The sequence below is a fragment of the Calypte anna genome, chromosome 1 (genome assembly GCF_003957555.1).
Source record: "Calypte anna isolate BGI_N300 chromosome 1, bCalAnn1_v1.p, whole genome shotgun sequence".
In the NCBI taxonomy this organism is placed as follows: Eukaryota; Metazoa; Chordata; class Aves; order Apodiformes; family Trochilidae; genus Calypte; species Calypte anna.
Genome location: NC_044244.1, coordinates 126,281,972 through 126,305,279, shown reverse-complemented (window position 1 = coordinate 126,305,279; position 23,308 = coordinate 126,281,972). Strand labels below are relative to the sequence as shown.

Sequence of the window (23,308 nt, the reverse complement as noted above, 5' to 3'; positions counted from 1 at the left end):
AATGCACCTCCCATTTTGGTTCAGAATGTGTCTTAAAGCTAGTGTTGAATAAAATCCTTTAAGGGGGAATCTTGCTCAGTGCAGTATTTTCTGACATTGTGATTCCAGTGTGAATTCTTCATCTTATCTCCCCTATATTATAAAATGAAAGTTAAGTGCATAAACTTAAATAAGTTAAATATTTATAAGCCAAAAGGAGGCTGTAAAAGCAGGTAGTACAGAGCATTAATTGAAGAAGTCCATGTATGGTACAGAAAACCCCTATAGCTAGTTAGCCTTCCAGTGTGGTATGCCAATAATCTCTCTAAAACTTTGTATCAAGACATGTTTATGAAGGAAGTACAGAACCTGCATGCTCTACACAACTAAAGCTCTGCTGAGAGTAACATATTGTGCATTTTGTCTGAATCCTGACAACTCAGCAGTCCTGCAGATCGTCGTTGGCTGAGCTTATGGCAAGAACGTCCTTAGACCTGGAGCTGGATCTCCAGGCATCAAGAACCAGGCAGAGACAGCTGAATGAGGAAATCTGTGTGTTAAGAGAGCTGAGGCAGCGTCTGGAAGATGCCCAGCTCAGAGGGCAGACAGATCTGCCCCACTGGGTGCTGCGGGATGAGCGATTCCGAAACTTGTTGAAGGAAGCAGAAAGGCAGGTACGGTATAACAGCATCAGCTGAGCATTCAGCATCTTGGGAAACTTCTGGTGTCAAAATTTCTGGATTGTGACAATGAGCATTTTTTAGAGGACTTCAAACAACGGATGTTGCTTATAGAATCATAGAATTGGCTGGGTTGGAAGGGACCTCTGAGATCATCAAGTCCAACCCTTGATCCACTCCCGCTGCAGTTACCAGACCATGGCACTGAGTGCCACATCCAGTCTCTTTTTAAATATCTCCAGGGATGGAGAATCCACTACTTCCCTGGGCAGCCCATTCCAATGCCTGATCACCCTCTCGGTAAAGAAATTCTTTCTAATATCCAACCTAAACCTCCCCTGGCACAACTTGAGACCGTGTCCTCTTGTCTTGCTGAGAGCTGCCTGGAAGAAGAGACCAACCCCCCCCTGGCTACACCCTCCTTTCAGGGAGTTGTAGAGAGCGATGAGGTCTCCCCTGAGCCTCCTCTTCTCCAGGCTGAACAGCCCCAGCTCCCTCAGCCTCTCTTCATAGGGTCTGTGCTCGAGTCCCTTCACCAGCCTGGTTGCCCTCCTTTGGACCTGCTCCAGGACCTCGATATCCTTCCTGAACTGAGGGGCCCAGAACTGGACACAGTACTCGAGGTGTGGCCTCACCAGGGCTTAGTACAGGGGCAGAAATATTATATATTCTTGAAATTAGTACAATAAAAAATACTGCATTGATTGTCTTGTGCATTTACTGCAGGACAATTACTGGAGGATGGCAGTATTTGCCAGTGGCAATTTTTCTTTTGATTTGCAGTTTGTTTTGGTTTAGATATTTATTATTGGAACATTAATGAGTTCCTTACTTCTTTTCTTTGAAGGAAAGTTTGCTGATTTAATATTGCAATTTTTACAAGTACTAGGAATGTTGCCTAAGTCTTAGGTTTATTTTTTTGGGGTGAAAAAAAAAAGTGAAAAAAGGGGCAAAAGTGGCAAAATCTGCACAACAAACTAAATTGTCCTTTGATTATCTGAGATGAGCAGTGAACCTAAATTTATTTTAAGGCCTTCATTGAGAAATCTGTGTGCAGTATATTTCATTAATTTAATACATAACTGTCTGAAGAGCTTTAAGAAACAAAACATTGCTGTGAGGGTTTTTGAATTCCTAGTTTTTAGATTATCAGCTATTTCAGTGAATGTACTTGTGTGGTTTTACTGTGGTGAGTGTGGAAAAAAAATCCATTTCTTTAACCTGGGTATTCTTATATTTTATTCATTCACATGACTATTTCAACCATTATAATTTTGCTTTCAGACCAGACAGACCAAATTTGAACATCACCAGGAGCAAGCAGCTGAAAAGATGCTAAAGAAAGCATCAAAAGAAATTTACCAGTTGCGTGGGCAAAATCAGAAGGAGCCTATTCAGGTGCAGACTTTTAGGTAAGTGTTAATGTGTACTGAAATAGGATACTATTGTTGGAGAGGTTTGAGCTTTCTGAATCATTTATCTTCAATTCTGTGTCTTCTATATAGCCAGTAATTTTTAACTATATCTTGAGCTGGAGACATGGGTTTCCTTTGAATTATTAGTAGTGCAGAGAGACAAAGCTGAGGTAAAATTGCAGTGTTACAGTTCTAGAATGTATGGAACTTAACAACAACAAATAATCTTCCAAGTGCAACTTTGCTTAATCACTATAAGGTTCAAATGATTTGTCAGTTCTTCAGTGCAAGCATAAATAGTTTGTTTAACATAATACATATACATTACTAGTAACACTCTCTCCTGAAAATATTACTGAATATTTCAGCTTTCTCTGAATATGTCCTTTCTTTGGACATATTCTTTGGACATATTTTTAATCTTCTTTATTGGAGTAATTTAATCTTTCTTCATATGGTATGTGTCCTCAGCCTTATGGTTTTTTCTGACGTTTTATTTCATGTACAACTGCTGCTGATAAACAATGAAAACTTTTCACAGGAAGACTCTATTGCTTCAGTATGAAAATTTGTTACAAAAATTTTATAATTTATACTGGGAGAGGAATACTAAGAAAATGTTAATGCAGCATGGATGTGGAGGACAGCTCAGCTACCATGTGACATTATACTACTTCATTCAGTGTTTAGATTTTTAGAAGTTGCTTGCAGGGAATACTTAAGTGAAATACCTGTCTGTCCTTTTAGTGCAATTTTTTTTCAGTCAAATTATACTGGAAATGTATTTCTTGCAGAGGTGGGGAATAAGTAAGAGAAACAAATTTTAGGGTTCTTCTTACATATTATGTTTCTGGTAATAAGAGAGGAGTCTTGATGCTTTTCCTACTGAGATTTAAAAAGGTAAGGGGAATTGAATGAGATGTAGAAAATGAAGCAAAGGCTGTCTTCCTTGTTTAAACTTCTGCCCTTTTTAATACATACATCTATTCATATTACACTTACTTTACAACCTTTGCTGTTTGTCTAATAAAGCAGGAAAAAGATAACTCTGTTTTAACTTTCTTGTACTCAAACCATGAGTTCAGTATGTAGCAAATACTGACCACTAACCTGAGTAAAGAAACCACATTCTTGGGGGAAAAAAAATGTAGGCATGTATTTGATTGACTTCTTTTTTTATATTGTTTTCATCACAGAGAGAAGATAGCTTTTTTTACAAGACCAAGGATTAACATACCTCCTCTGCCAGCTGATGATGTATGACATGTTGCATTGTAAACATGAAGTATTTATCGCTTTTATTTTAATGAAGTTATTAGATTAGCCAAGTTTCTTTAAAAAAAAATTGTGCAAAAGCTAATATACACGTTTTGTAAAAAATAAAAAAAGTAAAAAAAGTAAAAGTAAACAAAAACATATATATAAATATATATACATATATATTTTATAATAGCGACTGCAACAAGGCTTGGTTTTTCCTTGTTGTGAAACTGACATCTCTGAAGACAACTTATTTTATAAAAGATTGACTATCCTGTTAAGAGCGTGTACAGTTTTTATGCGGTTTTATTTGACTTAAAGGCTGGAAGACAGAAACAAAGTGAGTTCAGGCAAATTCACTGTAGTGTAATTTATTTATAGTGCCTTTTTTCCTTGAAGGAAAATACCTACTTTAAGATGTATTTTAAGACTGAAATTTTGTTCTTCAGTATTTGTCTTACAGTAGAATGGAACCATTGAGCTGGTTTTGTTTCTGATACCTGAAATGAAAATACTGTGTTCTAAAATTGTCACTTTTTTCAGCTTTATTATCTGTAGCTTATCATGTGCATTGTATCCTTTAGCACTCTCTGTGTTATAGCAAAATATTATCACCTGCAATGTGTTTAACACTGATTAGAAATTATGTTAAACATTGCGGAATTCATTTGCATGTTCTTACTGTGCACTAATAGGTTGTTTTCATTTCAGTTGTGTCTAAAGTATCTTTATATTCTTAACTAGATTCTCAGTTTAAACGGAGGAAGGAAAAGGGTGACAGGTCTTTGTTTTGTGGTTTAATGGAAAGGGAGTTAAAAGATCAACGTGAGCAAGCTGTGTGGAAAGGCAGCTAAAGGAATATTAGAGTAATTTCTGTACTTCTAACAATTCTAATCTGATTCAGGAAAACACTTAAATGCTGATTTTGGAAAGAGCTGTATTAACTAAGGGTGCTGGAACACAAATTCATCTTAAAGGAAGGGCTTTGAGGTTACTACATGTCAGTGTCACTGTCTAATCAGTGTCCTTGTCTGGGGGGGGAGGTGTATAATTCTGGAAGGTCCAGCTCCCTTGATCACTGGTTGGATCAGCTAACATCTGGTAAGAAATAATTTTCCTTGGGAACGTTGGTTTTAAAGGAAGACTGTCACTCTAAATTCCCGAGAATGCCAGTTTTGTGTCCTTGCATCCTGCAAGTATGTAAAAATACTTCTTTACTAAGCTACTATAATAGAGTTTCTCATATTTTTTCTAATTATACATTACTTACAAAGAGAGGTGCCCAACACAAGACTGACTTTGCAAATTGCTGGAATCTCCTAGAAGGAAGATCATGCTGTCTTTTCATTAAAGTAGAGGTCAAACTAGTTCCAGATTTTTATATGTCAGGAAATCAAACCAACAGCCAAAACCTAAACAGCCTTATCAGAATCGATCAAAATGTTTTCAGACATTTTGTAAGAAAATAAATGCTCTTTGGGGGGTTTCAAGAGTTTGTACTCTTTTACCTTGTTAAGATCAGGGAAACCTGAAAGTGAAACTGAATTGCTTTGACTTGTTCAGGCTGGAGAAAAAAAGATTGTAAACCCAAATCATTGATCAAAAGCAGGATGATTAATGCAGGAACTTAATTTTAAGGTATTTTAAGGTAATCCCTATTTCTTGGTATGGCCTATGTAATTATTACAGGCATCAAGTGATTTGATCATATGGAAATAAACGTGAAATTAAAATCTATTTTGCAGTTATCATGCTAACCATCCTGAAGTCTGTTTTTGCCAGTAAGCTTTAGTGGTTGTATATCGGGCTCCTTGAGCACAGCTAGACATACTCAGAAACTATGCAGATAAAAAACCAGATTATGTAAGAAATGCTTAGTGTTTGGGTAAAAGTCTAGGAACAGCAAGCTTTTCAGTGCTCATTACTTGAAAAGACCAGTTTGTCAGAATTTCACATCGCGCTTTCAGTCCAGGCCCTCACGTAGCAGTGTCTGTCAGAAGTTACCACGTGGTGACACCAGGAGAGCTTGCTGGGTACTAAGGACAGACAACATCGTGTTCCTCTGAGGGTGGTCAGAGGTTGGGAGAAGCAGTCCAGAGAGAAATGGAGCTGTCTGTCCATGGAGGGGCTGAGGACTTGGCTGGATGTACCCTTGGAGCATCCTGGTCCCAGTAGCCTTACGTTGAGCAGGGATGGTTGGGTTAGGAGTGTTCCTTCCACCCTAAATTGTTGTGTGGCTGTTTGACAAAGGGGCAGTGTCTGGTGGCCTCTCTGTAAGGGGGGCTCAGCTGGTGTGTAAACCAAGAGTTGTTGTCGGTGTATCTTGTGGGTTTGTGATTCTGACTGCTGTAATGAGTTCTGTCTTGATGTGGTAATGAGTTATCATATTCAGTATTCATCTCTCTTGGTTTTTTTGTCACAGTTCTGTATGATTCGTGTCATTTTTATATTATTTGAAAGTATTTCTTCTACAAAATAAAATAACTTGCCAAAAACAGAAACAAGAGTTTTGCTATATGTCCCAGAATAAGACATTGATTGAATGATTTATGTTTGCCACACTTGGGAAATTTTGTGTTTTCAATAACACTGTTGATTAGGAGAATGTAATGCATTTTCAAATAAAAGTTGAGAGGCAATCTCTGAGATCAGGAACACCAGAGAGGTTATACTGAATACCAGAAAGGGATGCAGAGTGTAAGGAATGCCAGGTAAGTTCATCCATGTGCTTATTGCTCACGATAAGTTGACAGCTCTATCAAGGGCTCATAGCTGAATATTCCCAGATTCATCGGTAGCTCCACTGGCAACACTTTGAACTGCTTTGTTCTGTAACAAAGTTTGTGGATTTGTGTTGGAAATTGACATTATTAGTTTTCTAATATCTTACTTATGACTAACTCCAAGGCACAAGCCACTCAGAAGAATGCAAGTTAACTGTACCAGGCTGAACTTTGCTGCTGCTTTTGTAAAGGACACATTAAACATCTCTAACTGGAGAAAGCCTCCTTCTCAGTTTCCCTCTGCAGCCCTAAGCTGCAGGAGCACAGGCAAAATCATGGTATTGACATATGACTCCTGTCCAGTATTTGCAAAGCATTAAGGCTATGACAGAGTTTAGGTTATTTTTAAACAGTCTGCCAGAAATAGTCCTTAGGAGTAGCAACTGTCTCTGTCGACCATCAGGATCAACAACAAAAGCTAAAATGGGTACGTCAGTATGGGTTTTCTCTTGTAAGAATGAAGCCTTTCATTTCTTTCTTGCTGCAGTTCTTGTAAGCACTTCACGAGACTTAAAGGTAGGTGCTGTATAAAAAGATAACATTTTCTTGAGGAATTAGATGAGCTATGTATTTTGTTTTCAGCAGATATAAAACTGAAGTACATTTTTTGGGAAGGTGGTGTTTTCTAATCCCATCTCCTTTTTCACTATAGAAGCATTCATGTTTGAGAGAAAAATGTACTTATAGAGGGTGTTGAGGAACTACAGGGTAGCAAAAGCAAGAAGAGTTTTTTCCACAACATCACGTGAAGTGTTTTCTTTTTACTGAGACCATACAATTGACTGGGTATCACTGGAAGAAAATACCAAAGAGTAAAGCTGATTTGGTTTTGGAATCTTAGATGTCAACTAACTGATTTGCATGCACTCTGGGAAATCTCAGTATTCTTGGAGGTAAAAGCTTAGGAACTGTTTCTGACTTCTTATTTCAAGTAGCCTCTTAAATTTGAACACACATATCTAGGATATAGAATTACATTTTTTTTATAGAGAATTGGATATTCTGTCCCTTTTGTGTGTTTGCAGTTAGGCTATCCAGCTATAACACATTCAGCAGGAGAATTGATGAGTTACCTGTGGTAATAGACATAAGAAAATTAGGAAGTGAATTTAGGAAGGTCTGTCCAGCATAAAATGGGAAACTTAAGATCCTTGCACTTATTTGGTTAGTGCACAAAGTTACTGTTCTGTGTCTAGGACTTGACATTTGTGTTACAGAGTTTTGTGGCACAGGAGTTCCCAGGCATAGATGTTTGTGTCTGACCAGCTTAGTGTTGCTTGCTGTTTTCTGTATTTCCTTCTCATAAACTGATTAAGTAAACTTGCAAACACATTATCAAGAAAACAAATTAAGTGCTCAGTGTTATTTTACCTTGCTCCACAGAATTCTGTTGGCCTATTAATACTGATTTTAATGGGAGCAAGCACTGGCAAGAAATTAGGGCATAGTTAAATCTCTTCTCTAAAAGCATGCTGCTCCTGAAGGGGGTTGGAGCGTCAGATGAAGCGAGGTAAATGTTCACATTTCGTAATAAAATCCAAAATGTGTGGCTTCTGTATGGAGGGTCCACGTAGACATTCTGAAAAGAAAAAAAAAAAAAAAGGTTTTGTACACCTTGTATCAACTGTTTTGCTTTACTGGGCTGGGCTGCCCTCTTGGTGCATCCATAAATACCTGACTAAACAAAAAAGTCTTCCAGAACAGCATTCCTTAGCCTTTGGCATAAGCAGGACCCACCTGTGGATATTTTTATGTGTTTGTGCAAGATCTCCCTCTGCCTTTCTGTTGCATCTGCTTGGTGATGCAAAGCACATCCCTGGATACCTTTAAGGGTAGAACCAGTCTGCACAGCAGTAAAATGCAGGAAAATGAGCAGGAAGGTGAACAAAGTGAAATAAACCAGCACTGCACATGTTCAGACACGTGCACTATCTTCACAAAGAATTTACATCCTCTCTCTTGCAAATTGTAATCATACTGGGACATAGAAAATTTGTGCATTCAGAATTTCTGAAATTATTCTTTTGCTCTAGAACCAAATACATTGTAGAGTATATTCCTTAAAGCAAAAAACACACACCCCCCCAACAAAAACCAAACCAAACCCAAAAAAACCCTCAAACCTGAAAACCAAAGCCCCAGGCACCCCTCTAAAATATGGTTCTGAGATGTAATACACAGGTAATCAGAATGTGAAAGAAAAAAAATTTTATTTTTTTTTTAAAAAGTGAAGACATTTTAGGATGTTACTGCTTTTTAATATTAGATGGTAAAATTTAAGCAGAATTTCTGAGAATATAGGCTGGTGTATGAGAGATTATCTTTCAGTCAGTGGCAGTTTTGCTGAAGAAAAGTCAGAAGGCTGCAAGGGAGGGGTAAAGGGAAGGAAGAATAAGGTAAGGGGGACAAAACCTTTGAGGAAAGCTTGCAAAGCTTAAATAGGCCACAGAGGATGGAGGGAAGTCAGTCTAGGTGAACTTGAAACTGTGAGAAGGAAAAATGCAAGGGATGGTGAAATTGTGGTTTGTCTCATTTCCAAGTTGCTGTGACTGCATATTGCACATAGATGAAAGAAAATATGTCACCTGGGTGTTGCTGCGGAGTCAACAGGAATACTTTCTGGTTTGCATGCAGGATGTTTACTGTGGGGTTTTTTTCCCTGTGATAAATTGTAATTGTTATTGCCCTGGCAAAAAAAAAAAAAAAAAAAAAAAAAAAAAAAATCCACAAGCAGTTTTTTAAAAGATAAATTCAAGTTAAGGGAGAAAAAAAAAAAAAAAAGCAAGGGGAAAAAAAAATGCAAAGCAGATATTGTAACGGTGCAGGATAAAGAAGCTTGCGGTCTAATCCTACGGGATTACATCCTGGTCCCCCCCTCTCCTATCAGATAACCTATAGAGGGAGGATGCAGTCACATGATCCTTACTCCTTCCTCCCCGTGACATCACCGCTGTTGCAGCCACACCACCGAGAAGGGATGCTCTTAAAATCTTTGAGACCGGGCTAAATGATGTTGGATCGCAGGTAAGCGGCATAATCCTTCAAAAAAACCTGATTTGCCCCATTGCTCTCCTGCTGTCATCCCGGGGCTCCGGTTCCGCCCAGCGGAGTTTCCACCGGGAGAGGAAGCGGCGGCGCTGCCCTGGGAGCAGAGGGGCTGCAGGTGCAGGGGCTGCTTCCCGGCTCGGTGCTCATCTCCCGGCTGACATCTCCTGTAGAAATGCTGCCAGATGGAGCTTGGGAGCTGAGGAAGGCCTTTTGTTTCCTGCGTTTTCCTATGGATCCTTCGGGTGTCAGCTGGATTCCCCATTTACGGGAGCAGCCATCACCCATCCAGTAGTGCAGAGAGAGCAGCGATTGCTGTTTGCTTGCACTCCCTGCTTGGTTTTTTCCCGGATGCCTAAAGGAAGTTGTTACTGTACGGACAGATGTGGCTAAATTTATAAAGGAATGAGGATTAGCTTGCTTAGGGGGTTAGTAGATGTATTTAGGGAAAAAGGCTTTGCCTTTATTTTTAAGTTTGCTGACGTGGTTTCAGTGTACCCCATCCAGGAGCTTTCCAGAATAATTTGCTTTAGAGCAAGGTCGGGTTTATTTATCGTCCAATACAAGCATGAAAAATAATTTTCCAGGAGGAGCATGTGAGATGACAAGCAGATTTTTACTTCTTCCACAAAATGCCAGTCAACAAAGGGCTGAAAATCAGTGCTGAACTGGTTTTTTGTTTGGTTTTTTTTTTGGCCTGTTGGTATTTATACAACCAAAGTCCAGAGTCTGTTTTCTTTTCCTGATGTGGGTGTTTAATTATTCCCTCTATACAAATATATGAAGACATCTATTTGTGGAGAAAAAATGGTGACTCTTCTGTGGTAATTTTTTTCTGTATTGCTTTTAAAATGTATTTAGAGGGGGGGTTTTATATATTTTACTACTTTTAAAAAGTATTCTAATACAAATGTTAGAATGCTAAAAGCTAATTTGATTTTTGATATTACAATAGCCAGAAAAATAAAATTATACCTTTTCCTTTTGCTTTTTAAGAATTCTGATAAATAATTCTGTGCTTTGGCTAGAGAATGGAGGATGACTCAGCTGCAGCTTCATCAGGTAGAGAAGTCGGATGACTTTTCACTCCTACTCTGCAGGAAGTTTTCTTATTCTTGAAAAATCCCATTCTTTGTTCAAAAAAATTTTTTTCCCACTTTTGGAAAAACCTAGGAATTTGGCAAGCAGAGGGTCTGTGTGCTCACCCACACACTCACAGGGGGGATTTTAGTTTTCCTGTGCTGAAGGATGTTCTAGTGAAAGATAAATTTCTAGTGAAAGATCATTTCCAGTGATCAGGTATGCAGCAATGTCAGGATCATGAAATAATAAAAAAAATACATACAATGCATTATCAAAGTAAGAAAGGACAATGGTTCCTCAGTACTGGAAAGGAAAATGAATTTCAATTTTATTTTTTTTAAGCATAACCTTTGCGTTTTTTTTCCAAGACTGAGTCTCAAAAGTGATACAAATACAAGCCTGGCACTGTGTGAGGTGGCAGGGGGGTGTATCCTGATGGCACCTGTGCTGGGTTTGTTCTCCTGATTTTTCTGAAGTCAAGGCTGGATCAGTTGTCTCCAGCACAGTCGAGCTGTGCTCTTGCTCACCAGGCACACCAAGGCTTGGCTATTTGCCCAGGCAGTGTGTGCAGCAGGGGCTGCTGCACGTGGGTTTTACAACCCCAATGGCTTTTCTCTCCAACCCAGATCCTACTTGGATGCCCTGTGGAAATGCAGGCAGGGCAATGGTTCTCCTGGTCTGATTTGAGTCAGACAGGAGTGCAACAGAAGAGAAGGTGCCAGCCTTAAATGTATGTTGGGGCAGCTCCGAAATGAAGGACTGAAGTCCTTTAACAGGTATTTGGTATAAAAGGGGGACCCTGGAAGCATGATGGGCTGGAGGGCTCTGCCCCAGCAGCCCCAGGGTGCCCTGCTCTGGGCCCATGCACACATCAGGGCCTGCCTTGTACTGGTAATGGCTTTACAAAGGTAGTGGCTGGTGGCTTTTAAATGAGGGATGGAGGAAGAGAAGGAGGTGGTGCTGGAGAGGAGCATTTGCAGGCAGGGATTGGGTCCTCCTTACCTGCCTGGTGCAAACAGGAGTGCCACAGCCTCCCCAATCTGGGAGCTCTTTCATCATGAAGCTGCTGCTTGTTGGGCTGGAGGGGAAAGTGAAGGGGATAACAACTTGTGGGCAGTGCCTGTAGAGGGGCACTGTTCCCATCCCCTCACCTTACCCTTGCTTTTGAACCTTGTGGTGTGTGTTGGTGGTCAGTGCTGTCGTGTGAGCCTCTCTCAGGTCTGACCTTCCCTCAGCTGAGTATGGTGCACAACCCTCAGACAGCAACATTGAGCCAGTAGGTACCAGTCCTTTCCCCGTTTTCCTTTTGTTATCAGTCTGGTGCTTGCAGGTGTCCAAGGAGTGTCTCTGTGTGTATCTTCCCATCTGGTGAAAGGGAATCAGGCTGTAGAGAAGCAGCTTAATTTGTTTGTGTGCACAGGTGTGCACTGAGTTTCAGGATTTCTCTGTTCCAGCAGAACCAAGACATCACACGGGATCATTAATGCCAAAAGAGAAACTCTGGCAGGGTTGTGATAAGCTGCTATTCCTAAAACATTTGAACACCTCAAGGAAAAAATTCCCCCATCTTTCAGGTGGAAGGAGTTTCCCCCACTCAGCATGAAGTGACTCCTCTGTTACTGCACAGCCCATCGGCATCCAAGGCGGCAGTGAAAACCTGTGCCCTGCAAACAGGAAAACATCACCCACCATCTGTGTGACAATGACTCACTGCTTCCACTCAGATCATGAGAAGTGACATGGCAGAACAGATTAATGGCTTTTCTGCTGCAGGTTTATCAGCTTTATTTCAGGCTGAAGGCTTAAAAGAAGGTCTTCAGCAAGAGGTGCGTTTGGTGTCATTGCACACCCCATTAAAGGAGAGAGCTTTTTAGGAGTAACTATATACCTGGATATTTCCCTTCTGACAGTGCAGCTTGGTTCTCTCTCTGAATTTATTTGCTTTTTTGTTTGTTTTGTTTGGGGTTTTTTGCTTGCTTTTGTTTGTTGGTTTGGGTTGGGTTTTTTTCCAGTGCCAGAACCATTTGCCTCCCTCTACTCCTATCATTTTCTGAGTGAGGAGACAGCAGCACTGGAAACCTAAACCTGGCTCTGCAAATCTTGGCCATGTGTGGGGAAAAACTGGGTAGCACCCTGACCCTTCAGCCCTGGCTTTGAGCTCTGCAGCAGTAAAAGCAGCTGCTCCAGGTGGGGAATTCTTCCTCTTTTTTTGTGAGGAAGGGCACTGGAGGGAAGTCAATAATAGGAACCATACACTCTGTTACACCAGTAGCCTGGTGATTTCCAGTTTGTCCTGTCTTCTGTAGTTCAGTTTCTTACCCTAGATGCTGAAGGCTTTTAAAATTTTATCTAATCAAATCTTGTTTTATTCAAGAAGCAAAGGTGTGTGGGGTTGATGAAGCCCACAGGACTCACCTGCCTAAGCCGATGGGCTCAGTTTGAAAAATGCAGATGTGTGTTCCAGAGCTGGCAATGCTTTCCTCCTGCTTCTTCCACAGCTTTGACATCTATGCTCACAACTAGATTTAGAGGAGGGACCTTTAAGACTCACTAGAAACAGACCTGAATTTAGCATTTTTAAATTATTTTTTTTACAGAGCTGATTTTGAGTTATGTGAGTGCAAAAATTCCACTTGGAGCTTGCAGGGAAAGAGCTGGGATTTTTTTTTTTTTCCCTTTTTCTTTTTGACATAACTCAGTGGCTGAACTAGTTTTGCTCAGACTTTCCAAGAAAACTTGAGCAGAAACCAAACAGATTATATTTCATCCTGAAAAGAATTAGTTTCTAAAGGGAGAATAGTCCCAGGAAGAAGTGGAGAGCAGGGTGTAGGTTGGTGTTCACTCCCTGGGGAAAGAGAAACACGGTGACCCAGGGGATTTCCAGGAGGAGAAAAGGAGAAGAGGGAGTCAGACCATTGCTGAAGGACTGGGAAGCCCTGATGCTTGGTTATCAGCTCCTAGGGTGCCCCCCTGTGCCTGTGCTCCCAGTCAGTCCTGTTATCTCCTTTTTCTTGCCTCTCGAGTACATGTGGTGGTTGAGGAGGGGCAGTCAGTGACTGTGGTTTGGTCTGGAAGAGCCTTTTGTGCCTCAATTTTCCACCATTCATCCCAAATGTTCCCTCCTGCCTTCCCCTTCTCTCTCGGGCCCTCTCCCCTGTGATCTGATGCCCTGTGTTTTCTCAGCTCTGCTGTGGCTTCATAATTTTTTCCATAGAGGTTACTCAGGGTAAAGCTGCACATCAAAGATGTGACTGTATGCAGCTTGTCCACACTATCATAGCAGGAACCTCCTTAATACGGGGTGGTGAAGCCATGCAGTAAAATGCTGCAATATTTTACAGTAATGTTTCCAACACTGCAGCTGCCTCTGCTTGTGAGGGTTTGCACTGCTAGGTGCTTGGTCACTGGGGCTGCATGATTAGTCCTTGAATTTTAAGAAAGGCATTTGCCAATTCTAATGTCCCATCTTCCCTCTGTGTTTTCCCAGTTTAACTATTCTGTGCTTTTTCTGTAATGTATTATGTTTCCAAGGAAGGCTTGTAACTGAGTTCAGTTTTCTCTCATTTTTCCAGGACTCTGAACCTTGCTTTGGTCCAAGGCCATTTTAACTTTTTTTTTTTTTTTTTTTTTTTTTTTTTTTTTTTTTTTTTTTTAACCATCATCATTAAGACAGAAGGCTAATAAATCAATTGGCTTGTTCAGTCTGAAGCTTCTAGGGCAAATATTCTTAAATGGCCCAGAGATATTTTTCAAACTGCAAAACCCACCTGTTTAACTTGCTAGTGTTTCATTCTGCTTGCTTTTGCTGAAGACTTTTTTTTTTTTTTTCAAAATCATTACCCAACGGCATCTGACTTCCTGTTTCATATCCATGTATATGCAGCCCATATCCATCCAACTTCTCCTACAAAGTATGGTGGGTGGTGGAAGGGGAATTAGAACAATCCCCCCTTGGCTACTGGCTAAGCAGATGTCCTTCTCCAACACCTCCCCAGAAGTTGGAGATGCCCCTAATAATTTTCTTTACTTTTCCTTCATCTCTTTCAAGGTGACCCCATTAACAGTCTTGCTTGATGACTTTCTGCACTCTCAGGACCATTTTCTCTGCCCAGGTGGTACTGAGGACCTGTGGTGTAACCATGCTCAGCTCTGGAAACTTTCTTCCTCAGCCTTATCCTTATCTGGCTCTTTTTGAACATCAGCTTCTTCACTTCACTCTGTGGGCAGCACTGACCTCCTAATTGCCAGGATTTAAGGCCTGGCTGGAGAGTGCTCTGTGTCCATCTCTGTGTCTAGGTCTAAATCCCTTGGGATGGGAGTAGATGGATGCTGGAAGATCACTTGGCTCAGAGGACAAGGTGACTTTGCTCAACAGGTAATGTTGGAACAGTTTATGGTCATGAGGCTGAGGCATCATGTTTGGCTGGTTTGAGACCGTGGTACCAGGAAAGGTCAATACAGTCGTGAGGGGCATAGGGAGTGAAAAATCATCTATCAGCACAAAAGGGTTACCAGTTAGTAAACCAGTATGATTGGGTACTATGGAAAATAAATTCCAGGGATTTTCACAGCCCTCCTTGCCTTCTTAGTTTGTGCAGTACCTACTGTCATGTCCTGCCATGTGAGCACAGCTGATCTAACCAACTACTCCGATAAGTGATGTGCTGATGAAGTCACAGATGAAATGAGAATGAATCACTTCAAAAGCATTGTTTCTGGAGTGGGATCTTCCCTGTTTTATCCTGGTACATATATTGGTACCCAACCATGTGGAAGTCCTGAGATACACTTGTATTCTGCTTTGGTGTGTCACCTAACTCATGCACATTTAGAAGTGATAGAACAGATGATGCTTTGGACATCCTGGGAAAATCACTCTAAATAAATGTGAATTGAGGAACTGGCAACAGGCCTTTCGGTTTCTGCTTTCTTCCCCCAGACTCTTCCCATGTTCACTCCTTCCTAATGCTATAGCAGGAGTCACTAGAGAGAGATGTATTTTGCTGCCTGCACACAGGTTTTTTTTTCACAAAGCAACCCCCTCACTATTGTCTTCAAGGAAAACAGCATAAAGATGAAAGTGTGTAGGTGAATGTTCATCTGCTAGAAATATTTGAAGCATTGAAGTAATTCAGTAACTGTGATCTGTTGAAAGTAACCTGAAACTTGTTGGAACTGCATTAAAAAACTTACTGCCTGCCTCAGTGCAATGTGTCCAATTAAAACAGAAAACAGGATGAGGAGAATGTAGCATGGAACTAGCATGTCTAGTAGCAATGAGCCAGGGCCAAGACTTTTCCTTTGATGACTGTTCAGCTACTTGTTTCCCATCAGTATGCATTTCAGCTTCTTTGAACCACGAGATGTTTTGGTCTATGCTTGCCATGTCAAATAAGTTTCAGGTCGGATCAGTCAGTCAACATAATACCTAGAATGTCAGTACACTGATAGAGCTCTTCTAGCTGTGGCTTTTACATTTGCACATGCTGTAACAGGGCTATAAAACTGAGAGTTTGTCAGCATTTCCACTGTAAACATAATTTATTGTTCTTCTGTAAAATTCAGCTCCAAGCTGCAGTGTATTGGACAGCTGGTCCCAATCATATCATGAGTTTACTCACTGTGAGACCTGCAGAAAAAAACATTACCTTAAATATGATAATGCTGTGACTTTTTCTGCTCCTTAAAAAATAACAAAAAGTGAATAAATGGAACAGACACCCCAACAGATTGACAGCCCATCAAGCAACAAATTGTTTGCACCCTAGGCTTTGTAGATTGTTTGCACTCAGCTCTTCTTGCTTTATAAAGGTGGCTTATGTGATTACTTGCTTAAAAATTACCTGGCTTCCTGCAGGCCTCTCAAGCTAATCTTTGGGCACATGCTTTTGACCCTCATCTCCAGCTGCTCTCACCCTGCACCTCCAACATTTTTAGGGCAACATCTCTTTCGTTCTCTCTTTGGAATATTGTGCACCATGCATGTTTAGCTGAGACTGAATATGAGGTTGACCTAGCCCAAGGTTTCTGGAAGATATCTTGAGTTATGTGGCAGCCAGGAGAGCCTCTAGCAAGAGACCCAATTGCCAGCCTAGCACTCCAACTTCTCTTGATCCCTGCCAGGACCTTGCTCCATCTGCAGGGCCACAGTAGTCTGGCATGGGTCTAAATCTGGGAAATCTCCTTACCAGAACACTCTGATTTCAGGGGATACATAGTTCAGGCAGATTTCTTTTGTTTCCTCATTCAGATTTTAGCAAAAAACTGTTTAAAATTGTTAAAGAAGAGTGTTGACAAAAATGTGAAGTTGTAGATCTGCTAAGCTGGTCAGTAAAAATGAGATCTCTCTGTGAAGAGCTGAAGAAGACTCACTGCTATATTGCAGGGAATAAAATGGCAGATATAATTCAAAGTCAATAAAAGCAAAACAAGAGGGAAAATATCCTCAAGAGACTGCAGAACAATAGGCTCCAAACTGGCCACTGCCTTTCATGAAGGATAGCCTGGAGACATAGCAGAATGCTCAGTGAAAATGTTGGATGTCTGCCCTAGGAAAAGCTGGTGGAAGGCCAGGAATTATTAGGGGACTAAGCAGGAAACTTTTGCCCTTGCACAAATAATTTTGCAACAGCACCTGGAAAAGTGGAAGGGACATTAAGGATGTTTAAAATATAAAACAACCAAGGGACTAAATACATAGATCATGGAGTTCCTCAGCAAGGTTCAACACCTTTCATTGTATATAAGCTCTGTTAGAGTATTTAAATCTCTTAGATGTTCAGGTGTTAGGGGTGGCTATGGTTTGCATTTTTTGCTTACTTTGCACATAATGGTGTTGCAATGTTTTCTTTTGAATTTGTAGTGTTGCACCCATTTGATGAGATGTGGAAGTCTGCTTCTGACATCTCTTTGTGAACAGCAATTAACACTTCTGGGAACCAGTCTATCTCATTCTAATGTAAATATCTAAAATACAACAGATAAATTGGTTTATTTTCCCTCATCTGCTGTGAAAGGAGTCTAGATTTTAGTGTCCAGAGTCCAGTGCAGATTTCCCATGCTAGATGAGACAATGTGCACCATTAATGCTCATGCTTTTGTCATCATCAGAGTGGATTGCTGCAGCACACCTGGCTACAATTCACGTTTGGATAAATTTGTCCTTAACCTCTGTGTATTAGATTAAAATATCTATAACCAGGTTATGTGTGTAAGGCTTAAGCAAGAGGGCAAGTTAGCTCATCCTGAAATAAACTTTAGGAGTTTTTTCAGATGCAGAAGTAAGATGAGATAAGTACTTGTAAAATAAAAAGGAAGGAAATTATACTTATGGTGCTTAGTGCTAGGACATAAGGTGAGAACTCTGTATGAGTGTTGTAGCCAGGTTTCATTTACTAAAATTGGGTCTTGCATAACCTGGTACCACACCTCTACTTTTAGAAGTGTAGTACCTGAAGTGAACTTTAAGGCTGACAATCATGCAGCTAGCTAGAATTTCCAGGTATTGGTATGCTACTTAGGGTTGTAAGTTTGTTTGTTTTCTTAGTCTTCCATGGCCCTGTGGTTTGTAGCACATTTTCCACTTCTTGGACATGTTGTGCAGCACGTATCTTTGGGGGTAGATTCAGGCTGAGATCGTCATTATCTTACATAGTTGTGGTCTGGCCTGGTATCACAATACTGTCATGTGCTGGGCATTGACAACATGCTTACAAAGTATTTTTTTATGTGATATTAGTAGTATGTTGGGTAGTTTTCTTGTAGCATATAGGAAAACTTGCCAGTGCTTTCAGCACAAGAGTTCCCAGGAGTTTCTTGATGGAGCAGGGAGGGTTGCCTTGTACAGGCAAGCAGTCTGAACTGCAAGCTCTTTGTAGGTCCTGCTTTATTGCAGGAGAAGTCAAAGCTGAAGTAAATGATCCACAAAACATCACAGCATTACTTAAGAATAGCACAGCCTAATCCTTTTACCCCAGCTCAGATTCTCATTCTCAGTCCTTGGTCATGGTTTAGAAGGCGCTGAACTCAAGGTCCACCTGCCCCTTCTGTTCCCTGGTGTCAGCCACAGCATCCCACCTTCAGACTCTCATTTCCCTTAGCAAATGTAGGAGCATGCTCTCATCCTTTTGGGGCAGGGCTGCTGTTCTCCATTGTCACTCCTCTTAGCTGCTGCTTTTTAAATCTCCTGAATCCTCTGGCAGCCTCTTTGTGCTCGGTGCTGCTGTCTGGGACACCTGCTCTGCTTTTGGTTTCCTTCCCTGGGCTGCCATTCCCTTGCTTGATCTTCTTTCAGACAAACAGGCCATAGTGCTTGGAGATTACTCGATTTCCTAAATTAAAAGTGCTTCTATAGAATTATAATGCTGACCTGCTGGTTGCCTGTGAGATAATGCTTTTCTAAGCTGCTGGTGCATTGTCTGTGTTGTCCAGAAAGTTCTGCCTGATGGAGTCTGAAGAACAGGCACTGACAAAGCTGAGTATTCATGCTTGTTATATCCCTAAAGTCACTACCAGAGAAATACATTAAATGAAGAGGATTAAAGTAAAACACTTGAATATGAAGAGAGGGGGGCGGGGGGAAGGCAGTAAATAAAAGGGGCCGAGCAGAGCAGCAGGATGTATGGACAGTTGATTAAAAGCTTGTCTGCCACGGTTTTGCCTGCTCCTGTTACAGAAATGTAATTTACAGATTCAAATATACAAATTTTGTACTCATGAAAGCCCTGTTTCTGTCTGTACCCTCTGCACCTGACAGAGGAAAGTGTGTAACAGTTGTTAGTACCATGCTGGACCTCCAAAAGTTATCTTGGATCTGACAGGGAGCTACAGACTCTGCAGGGTCAGCTCTATAAAACCCCTGAAGTCTGTCTCTGTCCCCATTTATTTAAGTTGTTGGGTTGGGGGTTTTTTTGTTTGTTTTGCTTTTCTTGTAGCCCTCTGTTAGATGAATTGGGGGGTTTTGTTTTATTTTGGTTTTTACTTGTTTGTGTTTTTTTCCTAAGTTTGCCATTTCAGTTTACAAACCCCAGGTATTCTCTGGAAGAGCTCGTTTCCCACACCCCTATTTTAGGATGGATAGGATTAATCACTCTTTAGAGCAACACTTTGTCAAGAGATAAGGGAGTACACCACCTCCTCCTCCAGCTCTTCTGGCCCAGGACCCTCCTGCCTGGCTGCTGGTGCCTATCCTGGGGACCTGGGGTCTTTGCCCAGGCTGAGGGATGCGGCTGCTTCTTTCCCCTCCATAGGCTCAGCCAGTTGTGAAGACACAATTAATAGCTCTCCAGTGAATGTGAGTGGTGGGGTTTGTGTCTTGATGTTGTTTCCATGTTTGCTTTGGCAGGTCTGTGTCTTTTTCCCATAGTTTCCAGACTGACCAGTTCCCTGATCAGACAAACTTGCTCGAGTAGGCATTCTTACACTCCCACATGCCCTCACCAGTGACTCTGACTGACCAGCTCTGGTTTCTATCACCAGTTTGCTTGTCATTTGCTTGAGGCTTGTGTCCTCCTGTGTTCTTGTTCTTTGCTTTCTCCTTTTCTTACTATCCCTTGCTGCATTGAAATAGGGATCTTGAACAGGTACCCTTAAAGCAGCAGATACTTTCCTGCCATACATCCTCACACACATCTTTGTCTCTAAATGCAGCTTAAATGGTTCTTGCAGTTCTGACACCAAACTTCCAGATGACTGAAGTAAAGTTAGGTCAATCCAACCCTGTGTGCCTGAACTACTTCATTTAATGGATTCTTATGCTAGTAAAGGCTTCTCTCACAGGGAATGGTGTCACCCATTCCATGAGCTTGTCATATTAGTGAGGACTTTGGGACCTGACCTCTACAGGAGATAAGTTATTTTTGCACCTACTCAGATGTTCCCAACTTCTTTGTGGGAAAGAGAAGGAGGGTGATTGTGAGTTAACATCTTCATTCTTTGCTTATGTAGATAAGATGAGTATAGTTTCTAGAGCTTGAGAGCAATAGGCATGGTTGTTCTCTGCTTTCATAACTGTAATGTATAAACCCCAAGAGCACATCCCCACAAACTTCTGGGCTGGAAATGTCCACCCAGCCTGTGCACCACACTCTAGAGTGTGTGCTATTTCACAGCCTTGATCTCCTTTTTTAGTTATCAAATGCCTCTGTTAACTGCTTGTAATTTGGGATTTGATGACTTTATACTTCCTCTTGTGCTCTAGCAGAATGTGTGGTGACTGTTTCTCCCCCTGCTTTCTTAAAAGCAAAGTTGCTGTGGGACAGAAGCTAAAACTTCAGGCTCTAAGAAGAGTTCTACTCCTATCCCTTGAGAAACAAACTTGGAGACTGCATTTTCAGACTTGGTGATTGTGATACTGAGATTTGCCTTCTAAGCAGTGGAAGGAAAGGGAACCAATGCAGGGAGCTCTGAGCATGCAAAACCAGACAACACAGCAGGGTTATGGCTAGTGGTGACATGTAAAATCTTCAGTTTATGATGAATAGTAAATGAATAGTGTATTATAATTTGTTTCCTGAGCTGGTGACCTTACTTAATGATCTCCCTGCAGGCAGGGAACTTCTTCCAACATGTGAGCAGAATGTATCATTGCAGAAGTCCATGAACATCCTAGGTTTTAGGGCCCTATTTTCAGGAAAGCTGGTATTTCTGCACTTGGATATTGTGCTTTTTTGTATGTGTTTTTAGGGATTGCTGAACAGCTGAAGTAGTCTTCAGCAAAATACTTTTTCTAGTGGCAATGAATTCATTCCAGTAAGTGCCCACCAGGACTGCAGACTCATGTTCTCTTGACTTCATGGCTTGTCAAGGTGTTTTGGAAAACTTGATTCAGAAGTGTCTGGCAAAGCTGTGTCAATTTATTGACGTACTTCTTCTCCTTTTCATACAGACCCTAATATGGTCAATGCAGGAGACATGAACGGTTCTGGCAACCTAATGGATTTTCTGGATGAGCCTTTCCCTGACGTTGGGACTTATGAAGATTTCCACACCATTGACTGGCTGCGGGAGAAATCCCGGGACACTGACCGCCACAGGAAGGTAAAGATGCGTGGTTTCGATCCATCACAGTCTCTGGTTTCACAGCCATTCTGGTGGTGACAAAACCAAGCAGTTTTCCAGAGTTATGACTTGAGGAGGACTTCTAAAAATGTGGATGTGGCCTATCTTCAGTTTGGGAATATAAAAGGGCTTCCAGTAATTTGATCAACAGAACATCTCTAAAAAAGAACTGAGACAAGGGGAGTAGAGAGCAGAGAAATTGGAACCACCTTCTAGGAAGTTAAATGTTTTTCTTGGAGGTTAAATGTGTTTTGTTTAACTGTTGTACACTAAAGCTGTGTCAGCCTGAATCAGCAAAACATCTGTATATATGTTTAATTTCAGATTACAAGCAAAAGTAAGGAATCTATATGGGAGTTCATCAAGAGTTTGCTGGATGCCTGGTCAGGATGGGTTGTAATGCTTCTCATAGGACTACTGGCAGGTATGTGTGTGTTAGCATTACCATTATGCCCAAAACCATCTCACTCAAGTTTGCTGCAGTGCCATCTGCTTCTCTTTTTACTTCACTGTCTCTCCACTGATGTTTCAACCTAAAAATACAGCTATGCGTCCAGGCAGTTAGAATCCTTAATAAAAATACCCACTTGCAAAGTCTCCTGCTGAGTGCTGACCTAGAAAAAAATCTTATTCAGCAGGAGAGGGATCTTTCTGTCATGTCTGCTTTACACTTGATGGACTGCTTTGACTTACTTGAATCTTAGATTCACAGAAATCAATTTCATTGGTAAGATTTTCTTTTCTTGTCTTCACTCTAAGTCTGAAAGCAGGTATTATGGGGAAAATGTTGGTTGTGGACACTCAGAGGGAAGCTTTGTCCACTGGGTTATCTTCTTTAGACGTGCATGAAGGAAAAATGCAGTTTCAGACTCAGTTTCAGATCTGCTTCCAGACCAGGCAGATGTTACATATTTTACAGCCTCCTTGAACTCAGATGGCAAATTCATTAATTTCCTGAATTCCTCTGGTCTTCTGCTCAGTTTAGCACATCTTCCAACTTGGAGAACTGTATTTCTGTTACCAGTTTGAAACAGCTGCCATTCTTTATTCTTTTTTTAGTGATGTCAGAGTGCTCTTGTATCATGCATGAATGATGTAAAGTTTCACAGTTTCCAAGTGCTGTCAAGTTCCTGCTTACCAACTCTCAAGTTAATATGTTTATTAAGGTTGTTCAGGAGCCTCAGAAGTACTAGGGAAATTCTTGAGAGAATATTGCTGAAGTGATCTTTTTGGTGAATTAGTTTATTTTTATTTATGTTGGAGTCCAAGATAACATAAATCCCGCCAATTTGTTCAACTGAATTTGACAGATTTTGTAGCACATCAAAGTTCTGGGCCCCTCTCTTCAAGAATGACACTGAGGTGCTGGAACTGGTCCAGAGGAGAGAAAGGAGTCTGGTGAAGGGACTAGAGGGAAACTCATATGAGGAGAGGCTGAGGGAACTGGGGTTATTTAGCCTGGAGAGGAGGAGACTCAGGGGGGATCTTATCACTCTCTACAACTCCCTGAAGGGAGGCTGCAGTCAGGTAGGGGTCAGGCTCTTCTCTCAAGCAGCAAGTGACAGGATGACAGGGCAGAGCCTGAAGCTGCATCAGAGGAGGTTTAGGTTGGATATCAGAAAGCACTTCCTCATAGAGAGGGTGATCAGACATTGGAATGAACTGCCCAGGGAGGTGGTGCAGTCACCAGTGGATGTGTCACTCAGTGCCATGGTCTAGCTGATGTGGTAATGTTAGGTTGTAGGCTGGACTTGATGATCTCAGAGGTCTTTTGCAGCCTCAATAATTCTGTGATTCTGTGGTCAAAGGCTACATGTCCACAACCAACACAAGCTGATGTGGCCAAAAAGAGTAATGCCTTCCCTTTGGTGTCCCCCCCACTGGGGACATCTGCAAACTGGGCTCATGCAAAAAATGGCTTTGGCCAGATTAGTTTTCAGTTGATCAGTCGGTCACCAGAGTGCTGCAAGCAATCAAAATGTTGCTGACAGGAAGGAGCCGATGA

General features: G+C 41.2%; 2 protein-coding genes across 6 annotated transcripts in view; both read left to right on the top strand.

Annotated features, from left to right (window-relative positions):
• WWC3 (WWC family member 3) overlaps positions 1-5,831 on the top strand; it is a 101,999-nt gene extending 96,168 nt beyond the window's left edge. For 3 of the 4 annotated variants that reach the window (XM_030457932.1, XM_030457923.1, XM_030457916.1), the window contains 3 exons: positions 423-653; positions 1,944-2,071; positions 3,271-5,831. In XM_030457932.1, the coding sequence (XP_030313792.1) occupies positions 423-653; positions 1,944-2,071; positions 3,271-3,337 (426 nt within the window). In that variant the 3' untranslated portion in view covers positions 3,338-5,831. The remainder of the gene's footprint in view (positions 1-422; positions 654-1,943; positions 2,072-3,270) is intronic. The other variant, XM_030457942.1, reaches the window with a different exon arrangement.
• A 692-nt stretch (positions 5,832-6,523) lies between these two features.
• The window catches only part of CLCN4 (chloride voltage-gated channel 4), a 45,194-nt gene continuing 28,409 nt past the window's right edge, over positions 6,524-23,308 (top strand). The window contains exons 1-3 of one of the 2 annotated variants that reach the window (XM_030455109.1): positions 6,524-6,544; positions 21,131-21,282; positions 21,628-21,727. In XM_030455109.1, the coding sequence (XP_030310969.1) occupies positions 6,541-6,544; positions 21,131-21,282; positions 21,628-21,727 (256 nt within the window). In that variant the 5' untranslated portion in view covers positions 6,524-6,540. Of the gene's footprint in view, positions 6,545-9,022; positions 9,142-21,130; positions 21,283-21,627; positions 21,728-23,308 lie in introns of those variants that run through there. The other variant, XM_008494754.2, reaches the window with a different exon arrangement.